This window comes from Camelina sativa, chromosome 12 (assembly GCF_030686135.1).
Source record: "Camelina sativa cultivar CO46 ecotype springtype chromosome 12, ASM3068613v1".
In the NCBI taxonomy this organism is placed as follows: domain Eukaryota; kingdom Viridiplantae; phylum Streptophyta; class Magnoliopsida; order Brassicales; family Brassicaceae; genus Camelina; species Camelina sativa.
Window position 1 is genome coordinate 8,547,740 of NC_141891.1, and position 18,479 is coordinate 8,566,218.

Below are 18,479 nucleotides of genomic sequence, written 5' to 3' on the forward strand. Positions count from 1 at the left end.
ATCTTGGAGTCAAGGATCATCATCTCCCAAAATAAAGTAATATGTAGTTTATTCATCTTATTGGTTGTATGTATTGTATGTATGATATACAACTTGTTAAATATTATCTTTACACACTTCTTTTTTTGGGTCATCTTTAGACGAATTCAGACGCACAAATTAAAAACACAATTGGTCTTCTACAGTTATAAAAGCAAGTGGGTTTTGATTGTCAATAATAGATACATAAAAAAACAATCTAAATAGTAGTATAAATTGTATAATCATCATATCTCATTACTCAATCAAGAAAGCAAAACACGTAAAACCAATATACTTCAAAGCAATCGATAAACAACTAATTTGAGAAAATTTTCTTGTATTAAACGTTTCATGAGAAAATATAAGGCTCTAAAACATAAAATAACAATGAGATCTGTTATATGATATTAAGATGGATGTAGGAAAAAAAAAAGATAAAGGTTTCACGAGATCCCAAAAAAACGCTTACAAGCCTTGACGAATGCTTTTTTCTTGATGCTGCTGCTCTTCTTCTTCTTATGAACGGCCTTCTCTTTATCATCATCTTCGTCTTCATCTTCTTCATGGAAAGGCAGAGGCCACGTCGTGGCAGAGCTCTGGTCATAGATTCTACAGTAGCGTTCAGAGACAGACGAAGATCTTCTCATAGACATCTTCATTGGTGAAGGAACGGCTTGTCCTGATGCAGACACTGACCTGTTCCTACTCAGCTTCGGTATCATTTGGATAGGTTCCGGATCCGGCTTCTGGGTCTGATGAGGATCCACAACCGGGTGGTCTGTGTCGGGTTTCTGGTCTGTTGAATCCATTTTGGAATAGCCACTCATGCTTTGTTCTCTCTACTTTTCTTCTGACTTCTGATAATGTAATGGAGAGACAAGCTATAGTGTTTGCCGTATATATAAACGTGTAGAGAGGTTCATGAACCGAGTAATTTAAATTACAATGAGATCCGCACAATGTTACAGCTGGTGGAGATTGTAAATAACGTTTTTAACACTGGGCATGTGCACTTGTCTGCCAAATGTTTGGCATTACATATACCATTCATACTTGGTGTACCAAAAATATGTTAAAATAGAGTATAATTGGGGGACAAACAGGTTAAAAAGATCTTTGTGTGCTAACTCAATATACCTTGTAATTAGGGACTACCTAATTTACCACCTATCAAAACACCCTATTATTAGTAGTGATGAAAAGTATCCATCGTTAATTCGATCCTCGTTAATAAATTTTAGCAACATACACGAGAACGTTGTTTTGTCAATATAAAATCTTCGTTGAAATGTCATAAGTTTTCGCAAACTAACGAACTGATTGATTAGCCACATATTTCAAATGGCTATGACTATTTTTCTTTATATTCTTCTCATTGCTGGTTTGTATCATTGTACTATGGTCTATGAGGTTATTATCATATATATACTTTTTAATGTGTTTTTTTCCAGCAGGTATTTTACAGTAATAATATAACTAATAACAAATAAAAACTTTGATAACTTTTAGCGACGGTAACTAGTTCTAGGCGTTCAATTCTTTCGATTTTTGAATAATTCAGGCATAGAAATTTGGTAATTATAAACCGACTACAATTCGATTCGGTTCAACTTTGTTCGGTTTGCTATGAGTACTTGAAATTTGAATTGAATAAACCCAAAAAGGTTTCGGTTCCAATTGGTTATTTGTAACCAAAAATAATCAAATTACCACCAAACAGGCATAACCCGTAAGGATTACAACTGAAATCCGAACCGAACCGAACCAAGAATCGTTGACAATGTTTCGTATTAGTTTCGGTTTTTGAGGGCACCATCCGGTTCTCGCGTTTTACCCGAACCAAGAACCGTTCGGTTCTACAAATTGAAATCGTTTGGTTCTTATGTAGTTCCCTTAACCGAATTAAATCCCGAAATTTGATTCGGTTCAGTTCCGGTTAATATGGGAAGGTCTATTAGAAATAAATGAAAAATCTCCCCTGGGCGTAAAGGACGCGAAAGGGCTATATAGCCTATAGCGGTGTTTGAAGACGGTAGCGAGGCCGGAGAAGTTATTTGCAATTCGTAGTGCTTTAAACCCTAAACCCGAAAGAAGAATCCCCAACTCAGAAACTTGAGATGACGACGATGATGGATGATGACACCGAACTAGTCAGTAGCAGCGACCAGAAGATGGACGACGCTTCTACCGAAAATCCTACCGTTCCCCAAGCTGACCCTCCCTCGTCGGATGATTCCGGCGATTCTGATTCCGATTCCGATGATGATGCCGTGTCGAATCAGCAGATTGAAACCCTAGAGTCGGATCTCTCCTCCAATCCTTACAACTACGATGCTTATGTCCAAGTAAGTAACCCTTCACTTTCTCTACCCTTGATGGGAAAGCAGAGTTTACTTAGGGATTATGTGAAAATTGAGTTTTCCATACCTCTGATTACATATTTTTTGTTGGATTTCGTATTTCAGTATATAAAGCTTCTGAGGAAAACAGCAAACCTTGAAAAGCTAAGACAAGCAAGGGAAGCTATGAGTGCCATATTCCCGTTGAGTCCTTCTTTGTGGCTTGAATGGGCAAGAGATGAAGCATCTCTTGCCTCTAGGTAAATATTTATTTGCGGATACTTTGCCTCTTAAATTATATATTGCTCATACCTCTGGTTCCATTCTTCGGCCTTTGATCTTTATTTTGTTACGGTTCAAGCGTAGTTATCTGTAAGTTACAACACACCCTCTGAGAGTTTTCTTATATTTTTTATCTCTCTTCTGCAGTGAGAATGTCTCTGATATTGTGATGCTTTATGAACGGGGACTTTCTGATTATCAGGTATGTTCTCTTCTGTACTTCGAAACAATTGCTGGATTAGAGGCTTTGGTAGTCATATATATGTTCTTACCATTCAGTTGGAAGGTTTTTGTTAAGTAGGTTGACTGAAGAAGTACGCTAGTATGCTATTTTGAGTTGTTCTGTTGGTAGTGAGGCTTTATAATCTATGGCTCAACTGATAGCTTTTCTTTTATGCAGTCTGTATCACTTTGGTGTGACTACCTGAACTTTATGCTAGAATCTGATCCATCAGTACATGGATACACATCTGATGGTATTTCAAAAATGAGGAGTCTTTTTGAACGTGCTATTCCGGCTGCGGGCGTCCATGTCACTGAAGGCAATAGAATATGGGAAGGATATAAAGCATTTGAGGAAGGCGTTTTAGCCGCTATTGTCGAGGCTGACGTTGAGGTTAGATCTATTTCTTGATTTTCTTCATCTTCATTTTGTTCACTGTAATTTAGCAGCATGTTAGCAAGGTTTGTGTTCTAGGATGATGCGTGTGTTAAGTGAAACAGAAGTGTGATAGTGGGTTGCTGCTCACAGTCACAGTATTCAGTGGAAAGAACTTACACCTTGTTAGAAACGAACGCTAATGGTTGCTATAATATTATTTACTGGTCTCTAGTTTTTAAAGTAGAAACAAATCTGTTGATGTATTTATGGTTCTTTTGGCATCATAAATTTAGTTTTATTTTACAGGAAAAAAATAAGCAGATACAAAGGATCAGAAGCATATTCCACCGTCACCTGTCTGTTCCGCTAAAAAACTTGAGCTCCACCCTTAGTACTTACAAGGCTTGGGAGTTGGAGCAAGGCATTGACCTTGATATTGGATCAGATGATTTGAATAAGGTTTCTCCTCAGGTTGCTGCTGCAAACAAGAAGGCACAGCAGATGTATAGTGAACGTGCCCATCTTGAAGAACACATATCTAACAAAGATTTATCTGACACGGAAAAGTTTCAGGAATTCATGGTGCGTTTAGTTTTTTGTGCCGTTTATATTTGTGATAAATATTGTATGGAAATTGGATTTTCATATGCCTACCATCTGTGATCATATTGTGTGAAGGATTCTGAATCTGCAGAATTAGGCATGTTGTAGGAAATACTGTTGCATCTTTTTTTTTACTTAGTTATTATTACTTTTCTTGTAGAATTATATAAAGTTTGAGAAGACTTCTGGAGATCCTAACCGAGTTCAAGCTATATATGAACGTGCTGTGGCTGAATACCCAGTTTCAAGTGACTTGTGGATAGACTACACCGTCTATCTTGATAAGACTTTGAAGGTTCGTCATGAATCTTTGAGTCGTTTTTTATGGTGTTTTTTTGTTACAAGTTCTACTTGATCATTACAATCGTCTTCCTGCTTCAGGTTGGAAAAGCTATAACACACGCATATTCTAGGGCGACTAGAAGTTGCCCATGGACTGAAGATCTTTGGGCACGTTATTTGCTTGCTTTAGAGCGTGGTTCTGCACCCGAGAAAGAGATCTATGCTGTAAGTGTCAATTTGTTTAATTGAAAAACAAAAGAAATATAGTTTAGGAAAGAATACTTGCCCTAACATTGATTTATCTCTGTTATACCATATCCGATGCGTTATACTATGAAATTTTCAAAAAATTATACTGAGAATATCCTATTATTCAAAATGTTGTGTACAGGTCTTTGAGAAGTCATTGCAGTGCACATTTTCCTCCTTTGAAGAGGTACAGCTTTTTCTTTCATGATTTTTAAATTCATTTTCTAGCTTGTACCCATTCAACTCTATCCATGTATTTCTTATGAGATGTTTCCTCATCAGTACCTGGATTTATACCTCACTCGAGTAGATGGCCTGAGAAGGAGAATGTTATCAGCTAAGATATCAGAGACTTTGGATTATTCTCTGATAAGAGAAACTTTTCAGGTTTGTCTGCTGCTTTTACCATAATTACTAATCTCAAATATGAAATATCTGTACGGCTTTCAATATCTTTGTATGGTTGCAGTTCATTTAGTTATCACATTCTTTTCATAGTTTTCCATTTGAGAGGCTATCTAGGGACTAGGGTTACCCTATCTGTAAAAATAGTGTTGTTTTGTTCCCGATTTGGACCTCTTCTGAATCACTTGAACTAACTCAATGTTTCTATCCTGTCAGCAAGCATCAGATTACCTAATGCCCCACATGCAAAATACAGACAGCTTGCTGCATTTGCATGCTTATTGGGCTAATTTGGAACTTAGTATTGGAAAAGATCTAGCTGGAGCACGAGGTGTTTGGGATAGCTTTTTGAAGAAGAGGTTTGCAAGTTATATCCTTTATACTTAATTAACTACACATTTACCTTGAAATAATCCGGGCAGATTACAGCGTTTGTCAGAATAAGGCAATCTGGTTCACTATGGTTCATCTTACTTGGTTCTCTCCAGTGGTGGGATGCTAGCAGCCTGGTATGCCTACATTGATATGGAAGTGCATTTGGGGCATGTAAAGGAAGCTAGGTCTCTTTACCGGAGGTGCTATACAAGAAAGTTTGATGGCACTGGCTCAGAAGTATGTACTCGATTCCCTCTTGTGTTCTGTTTTACTGTCACTTTTTATTTTGTTATCTTCACATGCAACTGAAATGGCAGTCAATTGAATGAAAAATAAAGAAACCATGTATAAATGTGGCAAATACAACACAAGCACTTAATTGAGTTTTTTTCTGTTTTTGATGGTCGGAGAAGATTTGCATACATGACATCTGAAACATGAGAGCACTGTATGCCTAAGTTGTCATCTCTAGTTTCGGAAAGCCTATATTCATTTCTTAAGAAGGACAATTTTCCAGGACATATGCAAAGGATGGTTGCGATTTGAAAGGGAGCATGGGGATTTGGAAGATTTTGACATAGCATTTCAAAAGGTACTCTATTGTTTACTGTTTGACTTTTCTTGAAAATTGTGAGTATTGACAAATTTTGCTGGGTTTGATTTCATTTGTTAATTCTGGTGTGATAAATACATTATATAGATCAGTGAAATAATTAGATTGATGCCTTCCGCACTGCTCTTGGCTTCGTAAATTTAGTTCCCCTATACCTGACTCTCATTTAAGAGCGATGCATTTTGTGATAAAATAACATGCGGAAACGTTGTGGAAGCTGTAAATTATACGAGTTGCTTAATTTTTGTTCCATAGGTTATGCCACGCTTGGAAGAGCTACAGTTGATCAGGTTACAACAGGAGTCTACGCCAGCCAAACCACCAGCTGGCCTGAAAGAGCATAACTCACAAAAGAGTACACGTGAAAAGAGAAAAGCAGAACAGAATGTAGAAGACGAGTCTTTGGCTAAGCGGCAGAAGACAAAGGGTCGAAAAGTAAATGAAGTGGACGTAGGTCAGAGTGCAACTGTACCAAACATTAAATCAGAGAATGGAAAAGCCGCTGATGCAAATAAAGAAGAGATTGAAGACGCCAAACCAGTGAAGCCGAAAATTTATACAGACGAGTGTACAGCTTTTCTTTCAAATCTCAGTGTCAAGGTAAGTCTACGGGCTTTATGTAAAATTGAGAAAGACGGCCTACTGAAATAACATGTGTGAGATTTTCCAATACAAGCTAATACTGTTGTTGCCAGGTAGAAGAGGAAGATATACGTAAATTTTTCGGCGATGTTGGTGGGGTTGATTCCATCCGCATTCTCCATCACAAAGACACTGGAAAACCAAGGGTATCTCTCTCACACACAACTTATGCATGTGATGCCATTTCAGCTGTCACTGTTAATAAATCTGGAAAAAAATGACTAGCTATTTTAAGTGATATATGCCAATATGATGGCTTAATATGGTCAATTGTGTCTTGCAGGGACTGGCATATGTTGATTTTATGAATGATGAACACCTTGCAGCAGCTATAGCAAAGAACAGAAGGATGTTTTTTGGTAAGAAGATCAGTATAGCACGGTCAAATCCAAAGAAGGGTAAAAAGGAATTCACTCGGCGTGGAAATGGTTAGAATCTGTATCTCTATCTGGTTTTGCTCATAGTGTAGCCAGCCAGTACTGACTTTGTATCTACTTCTTCTTTAGATGGTTCTGGGAATTCAAAGGAGCCTTCCCAGATTCCTGAGAAGGCGAAAGGAGAAACTGTGGGTGAAAAGCAAGGAGATGAAGTGCAGTTGAAAGGTAAAAACACGTTCGCTGTCCCAAGAAATGTTAAACCACTCGGCTACACAAACCCCAAACCCAGCGCAGATGGAAATGTTAAACCACTCGGCTACCAAAACCCCAAACCCAGCGCAGATGGAAATGTTAAACCACTCGGCTACACAAACCCCAAACCCAGCGCAGATGAGCCCGCAAAATCAAATGATGATGTTAAACCACTCGGCTACACAAACCCCAAACCCAGCGCAGATGAGCCCGCAAAATCAAATGATGAGTTCAGGAATATGTTCCTTAAAAAGTGAGTCTTTGGCATGGTCCTTGTCTTTTCCTGGATAATACTACTTGTCTTGCTCTACTTTTCGGAAACGATCTTATGTTGTAGACTGAGTAATATCGCATCTGCGACTCTTGCTTGTTTTTCAACATAAGTAAGATTAATCTTCAATAACTAAACATATATTTTAAGTCTGGCACGAGATCCATGTTTTCAGTCAAATATGGTGTTAACTGTTAATACAGAGATGACAAGTATGACGACGCGTTGAGAAGAAAACGCGAACAGAACATTATATCAAAGAACAAATATTTCAGATTTACCAGTCAATTTGACAATACAAGGTACAATCAAATGGGTTAATTATATATGATGTGTACTTCCATTTTGCAAGTGTTACACATGTTTTATTTGAAAAAAAAAAAAAAGGAACTAATATCCTTGTCATGAAGCAACCTACCTAGACATGTCAAAATTTCACTTGTACACTTAGAATCTTTTGCAGTGATTGCCAAACAAGAAGACCGTATACAATTTCTTGTATTGATACCAACTTAGTACCTATGGAAAAGCCATGTCACATGTCATTAGTGGCAGAGCCTGTGGGTCCTTTGCAAGATAGTGATAATTTAACGGTCACAAAGTTTGAAGATTCTAAAAAGCTTAAAAGAATATTGAATAGAAATGATGATTTTAATTACTTTTATTGACTTTATGTTCTTCAACGGTTACAAACTAGTCTCCTTTTCGATACAAAACGCAGTGACCATTTTCTCAAGCCTTAAGCATTACCCAAATCCCAAATGAAGGTTATGAAAGCAATGAAGAAGCTCAAGTTCTGGTCAAGAAAGAAGAGGAAACGTAAGCAAACTAGCCCATCACAGCCTGATCACCATTGCTCTTATGAGTACTTCTCCGTGGCAGCAGCAGCGGTGGCGGTTGAGCCCACAGCGCCTCCTCTGTCGTTTTGGTTCGATGAGAGTCAGAGTTTCAGCCATCAAGAGACATCAGCATTTCCTTGGAATAATAATACTCAGTTGCCTCACCAAAAAGAAGAAACCATCGTTGAGACAAACCCGTTGCTGCTGTCTCAAGTGTCTGATCTTCGCATCTACCAGTCTTATCAGCAGTACATGGTACCGAATCCAACTTATGGCGTTCCCACTGTAGAACCAGAACCACATGCAGCTGCAGCCAAGAGATCAGTGGGAATATTCGGTTGTGTAATCGAGTTAAGTTCGAGTCTAGTTCGTTGTTTCATCCCGTGATTGAGCACTTATGAAACCGATTTGCTTCACAACATCGTTCACATGTATCTTTCTTTGCATCGTCCCATTAAATAATCTTCTTAGTTTAAGGTCATATTTTTTAGCAATAATAAAACTTTGTAACATTATTAAAAAGTTGTAATACTAAAAGAAAAAAAAACCAATTTTTGTTTATAGTAGTATATTGAAGTTTTCTTTATAGTATAAATTCACCTAATTGGTTTCTGACATAAATGAATTATACCCACTAATCCAATCATAAAAGTGGCCAACTCGACAAAAATTCTTCTGCAATGGGAGAGAGAGAGACATTATTTCTCACCTAATTGGTTTTCTGACGTTAATACATTTCCCCAAAAGTAAAATTGGGCCGACCAACAAAAATTACATTTATATGGAAGTAATATAAAAACAAAATCGTAAAAAAGACATAAAATGCCATGGACGACCGAATGAATGCCACGTGTCAATTAATGTAACTTTGCACTTTCCACATCAGACAAACACACCTGTTTACCCTAAAACCTCACTCCAAAGCTCTCTCTTCATCTTCCTTCTCTTAACAATTAAGACAAATCTCATCGGCTTAAGACTAATCACTATGTACGGACGTGATCCTTGGGGTGGTCCTCTAGAGATCAATGCGGCGGACTCCGTCATCGACGAAGATCGTCGTAGTCGAAACCTACAAGACCTCGACCGTGCGGCTCTGTCACGGCCTCTTGACGAAACACAACAGAGCTGGCTACTCGGACCGAAGGAGCTGAAGAAGAAGAAGTACGTCGATCTCGGATGTATCTTAGTCAGCCGCAAGATCTTTCTCTGGACTCTTGGAATCATTGTAGTAACCGCGTTTATCTCTGGATTCATAACTCTGATCGCTAAAACTGTGCCACGCCACACACACAAGCCACCATCACCGGATAATTACACACTCGCTCTCAACGAAGCTCTCATGTTCTTCAATGCTCAACAATGTAAGCACTAAAAACTTTGAACCTTTTTCTTACTAAATCTGTCTTGCAACATCGAATCACATGGAAGAGCTTTTTGTAGGATTTGATCATTGTTGTCTCAGTTTGATATCTTATGTGGTGATGATGTTTTTGTAGCTGGGAAACTTCCAAAGGGAAATATTTATAACGTATCATGGAAGGGTGATTCTTGTCTTCAAGATGGGAAGGGAGATCAAGGACAATGCTACAAAGATTTGGTAGGAGGCTACTATGATGCTGGAGATACTATCAAATTCAACTTCCCCATGTCTTATGCTATGACCATGTTGAGCTGGAGTGTAATTGAATACAGTGCAAAGTATGAAGCTGCTGGCGAGCTCAACCATGTTAAAGAACTCATCAAATGGGGAACTGACTACTTTCTCAAAACCTTTAATAGTAGTGCTGATACAATCAATGTTATGGTGGAACAGGTGAAAAAACATAGTTTTTTTTAGCCCACTTGTAAATCATACTAGTGTGTTTAAAACGTTTTTTTTTCTTTCACAGGTCGGATTAGGGAGTGGAGGAAATAATAAGCATAATGACCATTACTGCTGGATGCGTCCTGAGGACATTGATTATAAAAGGACTGTATCTCAATGCTACAGTGGCTGCTCTGATCTTGCTGCAGAGATGGCAGCTGCTCTGGCCTCTGCGTCCATTGTATTCAAAGACAACAGATTATATTCGAAAAAGCTTGTTCACGGTGCTAAGACGCTCTATAAGTTTGCAACTTTTAGCAATGGTAGATACAGTACACCTGATAAAGACTCTAGCAAATTTTATAACTCTACCCTGTTTTGGGATGAGCGTATATGGGGTGGGGCTTGGTTGTATTATGCTACTGGAAATATAACCTATCTTAGTGACGTTACCACTCGCGCTATTGCTGAGAGTGCTGGTGCCTTCGGGAATAGCTCTTATTATGGTGTATTTAGCTGGGACAACAAGCTCCCAGGGGCTCAGGTTAGTTACTACTCTTTGACACATTCTTAGTTCTGTTTTTGGAGTTGTTATAGCCAATGGCTTAGTTTCTGTATTTATATGCTTTGTTTTTAAGTTGCTGTTAACCCGGATGAGGCTGTTTCTGAGCCCTGGATATCCCTACGAAGAAATTTTAAGCGCATTTCATAACCAAACAGGCAGAGTTATGTGCTCTTATTTACCTGATTTCAACAAATTTAAGAGAACAAAGGGTGAGTTGTCTGCTTTTTCTTTTACCTTAAACTTTATGAGAAATGTTGAAAAAAATAATTGTAACGTTACTATATCATCTCTACAGGAGGTTTGATCCAGTTGAACCATGGAGATCCACAGCCTCTACAGTATGCTGCAAATGCAGCTTTCTTAGCGGCGCTATACAGTGATTATCTAGAGGCTGCTGATACTCCTGGATGGTACTGTGGTCCTTACTTCTATACTAATGAATACCTACGCAACTTTTCAAGATCTCAGGTATGCATGCCTCACAAAATGAAGGAAAACAAACAAGTTTGTAAGGATCTTTATCTAATGGAACTTTGTATTTTTTGTTTTTGTTTTTGGTAGATTGATTACATTCTTGGTAAAAACCCTCGGAAGATGAGTTATGTTGTGGGTTTTGGCCAACGGTACCCGAAACAGGTGCATCACAGAGGAGCTTCAATTCCACGGAACATGAAAGAAAGCTGCACAGGAGGATATAAATGGAAAAATAGCAAAAAAGATAATCCAAACATTATCAAAGGAGCAATGGTTGCTGGACCAGACAAGCAGGATGGGTTCCACGACGTTCGTACAAACTACAACTACACAGAGCCGACACTAGCGGGCAATGCGGGTCTAGTGGCCGCTCTGGTGGCTTTATCCGGAAGAGAAGCGGTTTGGGGTATTGACAAAAACACTATGTTCTCTGCCGTACCTCCATTGTTCCCAGCCACACCGCCGCCCCCAGCACCTTGGACACCTTAAAGAAATCAAAATTATTGAATGTAATAAGTCATCTCTTTTTGCCTGAATAAAAGTAGTTCCAAGTCCTAAAAAAGTAGTTTTCTTTAGCTTATTACATAAAATATGGTCTGATGAGAAACCAAACATTAATTGTTTTTCTGTGTTTTGTGAGGTATACAGTGTAGATTCTTTGTTTTAAAAATTTGTAAGTAGTTGGCGTGATATAGAAGAAAGGTTTTTGTGCTTTATTGAAGAGATAACCCACATAATGCTCCTTCTCTCTATTCTTTTCCCTCAACTTCTTCCATTTTTATTCTCTGCTTTAAATAATAAAAAAATATAATGAAGAGTTTGTCTCCATCTTGAGGTGCAGAAATGGCAGAAGCAGAGTCTCGTTCTCTTGAATATACACCAACATGGGTCGTTGCGTTTATTTGTTTCATCATCGTTCTCTTATCTCTTCTCGCCGAACGTGGTCTTCATCATCTTGGAAAGGTATGGTATCACTGTCTCTGTCGGTAAAAATCTTGAGTTTTAAGCTCTCTTCTTCTTCTTTGAAGCTCTCTTGAGTTTCTTTTTGTCTTAGTGTCTGAAGCGTAGGCAACAAGATGCCTTGTTCGAAGCCTTGCAGAAACTCAAAGAAGGTAACTACTTCTTCCTTCAATTTCCTCTTCATACATGAGTCGGTTTATTTGATTACACCTGAGACACCTAACTATATTGATGTCCTGACGCAGAACTGATGCTCCTTGGGTTTATCTCCCTAATGTTAACGGTATCTCAAGCTGCAATTCAGCATATATGTGCCCCAGAGGCTCTTGTAAGCAACATGTTCCCCTGTAAGAAGCCATTGGAGAAGCATCATGCTCCTCAATCCTCTCATACGGCCATTATCAATGCACGACATCTCCTTTCAACAGGAGAAGGCTCGAACCAATGTGCTGCCAAGGCAATTTATCTTTTCTCTTCTGCTCATTTCCCTTCTCTTACTGGATCCATTTCTATTAACCATTGATCTCTTGCTTTGGTTGCAGGGGAAGGTTCCGTTAGTATCCGTGGAAGCGTTGCATCAACTCCATATCTTCATCTTCGTGCTAGCGGTTTTTCATGTCATCTTCTGCGCCTCAACCATGGTTCTTGGAGGAGCCAGGGTAACTTAATTTCATAGTTTTTATCACAACTTACAAAACAGTATTGCCTTCAAAAGCTGTCTTCGAGTAGTTCATTGATTTGAAATTATATGTAGATAAAACAATGGAAGCATTGGGAGAATTGGTTCAAGAAGCATCCCTCTCAAAAAGGTAAGATTCCACAATAATAGATTCTTGTTCCAGGAGAATTAACAATTGCTTTGCACCTTAAAACACACAAAGTACATAACATAGTGTCGCAGGCTCTGCAAGGCGTGATCATAGTCATGGTCATGCTCATGCTCATCCTAACGCTCATGCCATTCACGAGTTATTCAATGCAAATCACGAGTTCTTCGAGATGCATGCTGGAGGATTTTGGAGAAGATCTGTTGTCATCAGCTGGCTGGTGAGCTATGGAGATATACTACTAGCAAATGTGTTACACATACATTAGATTATCTACTTATAAGTATCTTAATTTGAGTTCTGATGCGATTAGCCAATTTGTACTGTTCTTGCAGAGATCATTCTTCAAGCAGTTTTATGGTTCTGTCACCAAATCAGAATATATAGCTCTGCGACAAGCATTCATTATGGTAGTGTCTTGTTCTAACATCTTATATAGGTTGACCAAGTCTCTTATGTAACAATAATGTATATTCTCTTACCTTGGCAGAGGCATTGCCGTACAAACCCGTCATTTGATTTTCATAACTACATGCTAAGAACACTGGAGATAGATTTTAAGAAAGTTGTGAGCATAAGGTAAAATAATCAATCAGCTTTCTAGCTAGACAGACACACCAATTGATAGCTGAATCAGTTTTGTCTGACACCTATTTTGTTGATGTGATCACAAAAATGTAAAGTTGGTATCTCTGGCTCTTTGTGGTCGTCTTTTTGCTGCTGAATGTAGGAGGATGGAACACCTACTTCTGGTTGTCTTTCTTGCCTCTGATTGTAAGTTCTAATAATTGGGGACTTTTTGTTACTTTTTTTTAATCTTTTTGAATGGTTATATATAAGTGTTTTAAAAAATGCAGCTGTTACTAATGGTGGGTGCCAAATTGGAGTACATAATAAGTAGCTTAGCTCTGGATGTTTCCGAGAAGCGAAGCCGCGCAGAAGAAGCAGTGATCACACCTTCTGATGAACTCTTTTGGTTCCATAGGCCAGGAATAGTTCTCCAACTCATCCACTTCATTCTCTTTCAGAATTCATTTGAGATTGCTTTCTTCTTCTGGATTTTGGTACTTCTCTTTCAACCCTGATCAGCTACACTAGCTTCTTCAATTTTATGAACAATCACATTCTTATTTACGATTTCTCAATCGTTATCATCAGTTTACATACGGAATACATTCATGTATCATGGAGAAACTAGGCTTCCTTATTCCAAGGCTCGTCATGGGGTAATAATATGTACTCTTTAAGTCTAATTAGCAAAGCTTGAAAGGTTTACTATTTGGTTTGATCTAATGGACTCTTTGTTTCATTCAGAGTGTTAGTCCAAGTGCTTTGCAGTTACAGCACGTTACCACTATATGCCCTTGTGACACAGGTAAGTTCATATGACCCACATGCCTAGCTATATATATCCCAAAATTAACAAAGTTTGAATCAATTTTTATTTGTTCTTTGGTTTGATTATAAAAAGATGGGTAGCAAATTCAAGAAAGGGATATTCGACAATTTAGTACAGTCCACACTGGAAGGATGGTTAGAAGATTCGAGGAACAGAGGTGAATCCACGAGCGAGGCTCATAGGATAGAGATGCAACCTACCACTCCTGAATCGTTTAATGTTCAAGTTATGGAAAGTGAAAACCCATAATTAAGTTTCAATCTGTGTCTCTTAATCCAAGTATAAGTCCAATAAGATCCCTTTAATTCGTTAATTCCACTTTAATTTGTTATACCGACCCGCCAAATGTTTCTTTCTACTTTTGAGGCTACTACAAGTCTATATTATATCTCTCTTTAGTTGACTTGATTGATGCTGTTAGCGGATAGGCCACACTGAACTGCTTTATTTTTCAGACTGACAATATACAATGATTAATCGGGGCCTAGACGATTTTTAGGCGGTTTAGGCATTTACAACATAAAACATTATATATATAATTAGTACAAATATATGTTAGAAAAATAAAAAATTTATAAATTATAAACAAAAGTAAGAAAAATACATTTATTTAAGTTATATTAATAACATATAAATATTTATAATTACATATACAGATATAAAATTTAATAATTTAAATATATGTTTTTAAAAATTAAAAATAAATATTAAAATTAAATTAATATAATTTTAAGCGGTTTAGGCGGTTATCTAGGCGCCTGCTGAGCGCCTAGTGCCTAGACGGCCGCCTAGACCGCTTTCTTGAACACTAATATAAACTATAAAAAAAGCATTCAAATTATTGAAATTGTTTTTAACTGATTGATTTCTAATAAGGGAAAAATCACTTGGTTTTATTTATTTTCATAACCGTATCCTATTTTATGTGACCTAGAAAAATTCAATTGCAAGTTTTTCAAATAAGGAGAGAAACCTTATGGGTCAAAAGAGTCTAAAAATTAAATTGAAGAATCAGAATTAGACTAAAATAGTGATTAATATAATCCTAGAAGTAAATAAACAGAAAAGGACATTCACATGATTCAACTTCCACCAAGATCCACAACGTTCCTCTCTCGTCTTTATCTTTCCCCTTCCTCTTTTTTTTTTTTCTTCAATTAAAGGAAAGAAAGATAAAGCAAAAAGCTTTCTCAAAATGTTGTCTTTCAATAAAAATTTATAAGTAAAAAAGAAAAGGAATAAAAAAGTGCAGTGCAGGCCCACTCTGTCGTTGACTAATCTGGATTTAGTGGTCACACACACACACACTTGCTTTCAAACTCTGAACGGCAACGACCAGAATTAAAGAGTTTTGTCATGATGCGTCGTCGTCGTCGTCGTCTCGAGCACCAAAGCATGGTTGTGGTCTCCTTCGTACGTCACGATAAGCATCATCGCATCGTCCAGTGCACGCTCCACATGCTTACGCGCCGGACACCCTCTTACACTGCTGCACTTGTAATATCCCCTGTGATAATATCATCAATTCACCACCGAGTCCATCAGCCGTTTTAATTAATAATCACGAGTCAACTCAAACTTGGCTTTGTATTTAATTTTAAAAAAATGTTTCTAGGAAACAACAAGTCAAAAAGAGCGTGAAACTGAACCCACTACTACTACTAGACGACACGTTTGGTACAACCAATATAGAAAAAATATACATACATTTCATTTTTTTTTTATCTGGCAATAATATTGACAAAACACAAGTTGCGTAGTTTTCTAATCAAATCCTATAGAGATTGTGTATGTTGAATGAAGTGATGTTACTATATGTGAACTGTGAAGTAGATCGATCATAACAAAAAATGAATAAGGACTACTAACCGAGGATGAGGAGAGCCTTTGATAGGTTTCTGACCATACTTTCTCCATGAGAACTCGTCGGATGGTATGTCAGCCATTTTGCTGCTTACTGCTGGAACTCTAATCACTCTTTTGACTCTTGATTTCCTAATTTTTTTAACACCATTAAAATAAAGCTTCAACCTTTAGATTTAGATCTGTACTAATAATTAATAAAGTCTTAATCTTTAGATTTGGGATCGAACCTTTTCTTGGAGCAATGACAACGGCTGGAGGGAGATGAGTTACATCTTCGCTTCAACGAAGCTGAAGCTGATAAAGGTGGTTTACCTCTTGAACCAGAGAGATGAGATGGGTTAGTGAACTCGAATCCTGATGACATATGTGTACTCTCTGTTTCACACCTATGGCTATGTGAAGACATGAACGAGTTGGTCGCTGCTGAGACAGGTTGTGACGGAGCGAAGTTTATCGTCGACGGTGGTGGTGGTATCGGAGGAGACGAAGAAGACGAACCGTTCTTTGTTTGATTCTGATTGTTGTTGCTGTGAGATAGAGGAGGACGTCGATGAATCGGAGTAGGACAGTACACTCTAAACGCAGATCCACCGCCGTGATATTGCTCTGTTTTCTGTTTCGCAAACACGGCGGTTATCTCTGGCTTCTTCTCCTCCTCCTCCTCCGCTTCTTTCTCCACCGTCGTTTGCTTAATAAACGGCGTCTGCATCGTCGTGGTGGTGGTGGTGGTGGTGGGGGCTCGTCTGAATCTAGCGTGTCCGGTTCTAGATCTACCGAGAAGAGAAATCATCTTCTTGAAGCTGTTAACCGCCACGTCAGTCACCGCCGTTATCTCCTCCGTCTGATGGTTTTGACCGATGAGTTTGAGAAACTCCTCGACGCCGTGAATCCCAGCGGAAGCAGCTTCTCTTAGAGCTGTGTCTTCTTCCAATTTAGCCGAGATTGAAGGGAAACCGTCTCCTTTACCTCCGGCTGCGCCGTAACTGCTGCTACTGCTCATCATCAGCTCCACCGCCATATATTAAAAAATCAAAGACAACGTAACAAACCACTTTTTTATACTCGTTTTTTTTTTAAAAAAAAAGGTCAAAGGAGTTTTTAAATAGAGACACAGATTCAAACAACAGTTTCCTTGTAAGTTGTGTTTGGTTTAAAGAAGATGATGATGATGAAGAAGATTGAAGAGAGTGAAAGAGAGGAGAGAGTCAACCATATGCGTTTTCTTTCTCTTTCTATCTCTATCTTTTTGTAGGGGGGTGTAGTGCATCAGTCAAATAGACTACCAATCATAAAGCTACACGTGTGAGAATTTTGTCAAGCATTTTGACACTCTCAACGTCAATTATTTTAAATTGGAAACCAGTGGAGCTCCAATTACTTGAATTATTCGGGAACAAAAAAAAATCTAGATATTTTTTATTATTAATTTTGAGTCTAATTATAGGGATAGTACAATTACAATATACTACTATATTTACATGAAATAGTCAGATTCAACTCTGATTATAAAGGAGGATTTAAACAAAAAAGTGAAAAACAAAAGGAGACTTTTGTTGTGCCCTGGTAATTTAAATTTAAATGATGAACCATTTGAATTTAAAGTAATTTTTGCACAAATCATGTCTTTTCTTTTTTTTGTTTTACTTTAATTATGGAGTTTGGCAAATATTATTTTGCTTTTCTATTTTTAATAAAGTCATTAGACAAAAAAAAGAATTAAAAAAATGATTGTCTCGCTATAGTAATTCAAAACTACACAAAATTGATTATAGTTTAGTATTCAATTTAATAAGTAGATGTATTTAAGTATAATAATAGTACATGCATCACATGTATAATGAAGTTGAGTGTGTTGTTTCAGTGTTAGTTTAATATATGTATGTTTATATATCACATGTATAATTTTCTTATCTTAATTATGGATCAAGTTTATTTTGTTTTATGGTTTTAGTTTGATATATTAATAAATTGACAATTCATAGTATTAACTACACCACATATTCTTTATGATTATTCTCTATGATTCTGGTTCGGTCACTACAACAGAACTTATCAATTGGGTTTAGAACAACTCGCTGACGGAAAACATCAATTATAGTGCAAAAGCACTCCAAACAACAGCATAACAAACATTATTCTATTTTTTTTAGTGTTTTGTAAACAGTATTGCACTATATTTACAAAACACTAAAAAAATAATTATTTTATTTGTATTTTTGATTTAGATATATATCTAACCTATTGTTTATCCATTGAAAGCCATATATATCATCAATATTTTTAAAACTATTTTATTACAATTAATAATGTGAACTATTAACTATTAACTATATTTGATATAATATAAAATAAATAATTTAGACAAAATTTTAAAATAAATACCAAATTTATTAAGTTGAATAATTCATATCAAGGTTTACTAAACTAGTG

General features: G+C 37.3%; 6 protein-coding genes across 9 annotated transcripts; 4 read left to right on the forward strand and 2 right to left on the reverse strand.

The window, feature by feature from the left end:
* Nucleotides 1-341: 341 nt before the first annotated feature.
* On the reverse strand, nucleotides 342-956 carry LOC104731028 (uncharacterized). The gene has a single exon (XM_010450281.3). The coding sequence runs from the start codon at nucleotides 846-848 to the stop codon at nucleotides 465-467; it is 384 nt and encodes a 127-aa protein (XP_010448583.1). The 5' UTR covers nucleotides 849-956; the 3' UTR covers nucleotides 342-464.
* Nucleotides 957-2,000: 1,044 nt separating this feature from the next.
* On the forward strand, nucleotides 2,001-7,464 carry LOC104731029 (uncharacterized). Of its 4 annotated transcripts, none has more exons than XR_015574610.1 (16): nucleotides 2,001-2,366; nucleotides 2,487-2,620; nucleotides 2,790-2,844; nucleotides 3,043-3,258; nucleotides 3,550-3,825; nucleotides 4,007-4,141; nucleotides 4,228-4,353; nucleotides 4,520-4,564; nucleotides 4,660-4,764; nucleotides 4,999-5,141; nucleotides 5,212-5,394; nucleotides 5,571-5,749; nucleotides 6,026-6,370; nucleotides 6,466-6,558; nucleotides 6,696-6,840; nucleotides 6,919-7,464. XR_015574610.1 is itself a non-coding variant. In XM_010450282.2 (16 exons), the coding sequence occupies exons 1-16, from the start codon at nucleotides 2,139-2,141 to the stop codon at nucleotides 7,296-7,298; spliced, it is 2,625 nt and encodes an 874-aa protein (XP_010448584.1). In that variant the 5' UTR covers nucleotides 2,001-2,138; the 3' UTR covers nucleotides 7,299-7,464. The 4 variants fall into 4 exon arrangements, 1 of the variants encoding a protein (XP_010448584.1); XR_015574609.1 differs by having other exon boundaries at nucleotides 5,675-5,749; XR_015574608.1 differs by having other exon boundaries at nucleotides 5,271-5,394.
* Nucleotides 7,465-7,961: 497 nt separating this feature from the next.
* Nucleotides 7,962-8,720, forward strand: LOC104731030 (uncharacterized). Its single transcript, XM_010450284.3, has one exon. It carries the CDS (start codon nucleotides 8,074-8,076, stop codon nucleotides 8,536-8,538), a length of 465 nt encoding a protein of 154 aa, XP_010448586.1. The 5' UTR covers nucleotides 7,962-8,073; the 3' UTR covers nucleotides 8,539-8,720.
* A 287-nt stretch (nucleotides 8,721-9,007) lies between these two features.
* Nucleotides 9,008-11,559, forward strand: LOC104731032 (endoglucanase 21-like). The gene is made up of 6 exons (XM_010450285.2): nucleotides 9,008-9,515; nucleotides 9,651-9,967; nucleotides 10,044-10,502; nucleotides 10,597-10,732; nucleotides 10,819-10,991; nucleotides 11,085-11,559. Exons 1-6 carry the CDS (start codon nucleotides 9,140-9,142, stop codon nucleotides 11,484-11,486), a joined length of 1,863 nt encoding a protein of 620 aa, XP_010448587.2. The 5' UTR covers nucleotides 9,008-9,139; the 3' UTR covers nucleotides 11,487-11,559.
* Nucleotides 11,560-11,742: 183 nt separating this feature from the next.
* Nucleotides 11,743-14,514, forward strand: LOC104731033 (MLO-like protein 13). Its single transcript, XM_010450286.2, has 13 exons — nucleotides 11,743-11,960; nucleotides 12,052-12,109; nucleotides 12,203-12,414; nucleotides 12,500-12,616; nucleotides 12,712-12,766; nucleotides 12,859-13,004; nucleotides 13,120-13,194; nucleotides 13,275-13,363; nucleotides 13,468-13,558; nucleotides 13,642-13,848; nucleotides 13,943-14,010; nucleotides 14,099-14,159; nucleotides 14,256-14,514. The coding sequence occupies exons 1-13, from the start codon at nucleotides 11,841-11,843 to the stop codon at nucleotides 14,430-14,432; spliced, it is 1,476 nt and encodes a 491-aa protein (XP_010448588.1). The 5' UTR covers nucleotides 11,743-11,840; the 3' UTR covers nucleotides 14,433-14,514.
* Nucleotides 14,515-15,200: 686 nt separating this feature from the next.
* LOC104731034 (putative WRKY transcription factor 7) lies at nucleotides 15,201-17,527 on the reverse strand. Its single transcript, XM_010450287.3, has 3 exons — nucleotides 16,277-17,527; nucleotides 16,053-16,178; nucleotides 15,201-15,690 (listed from the first exon to the last, which is right to left on the reverse strand). Exons 1-3 carry the CDS (start codon nucleotides 17,065-17,067, stop codon nucleotides 15,525-15,527), a joined length of 1,083 nt encoding a protein of 360 aa, XP_010448589.1. The 5' UTR covers nucleotides 17,068-17,527; the 3' UTR covers nucleotides 15,201-15,524.
* Between the last annotated feature and the right edge of the window lie 952 nt (nucleotides 17,528-18,479).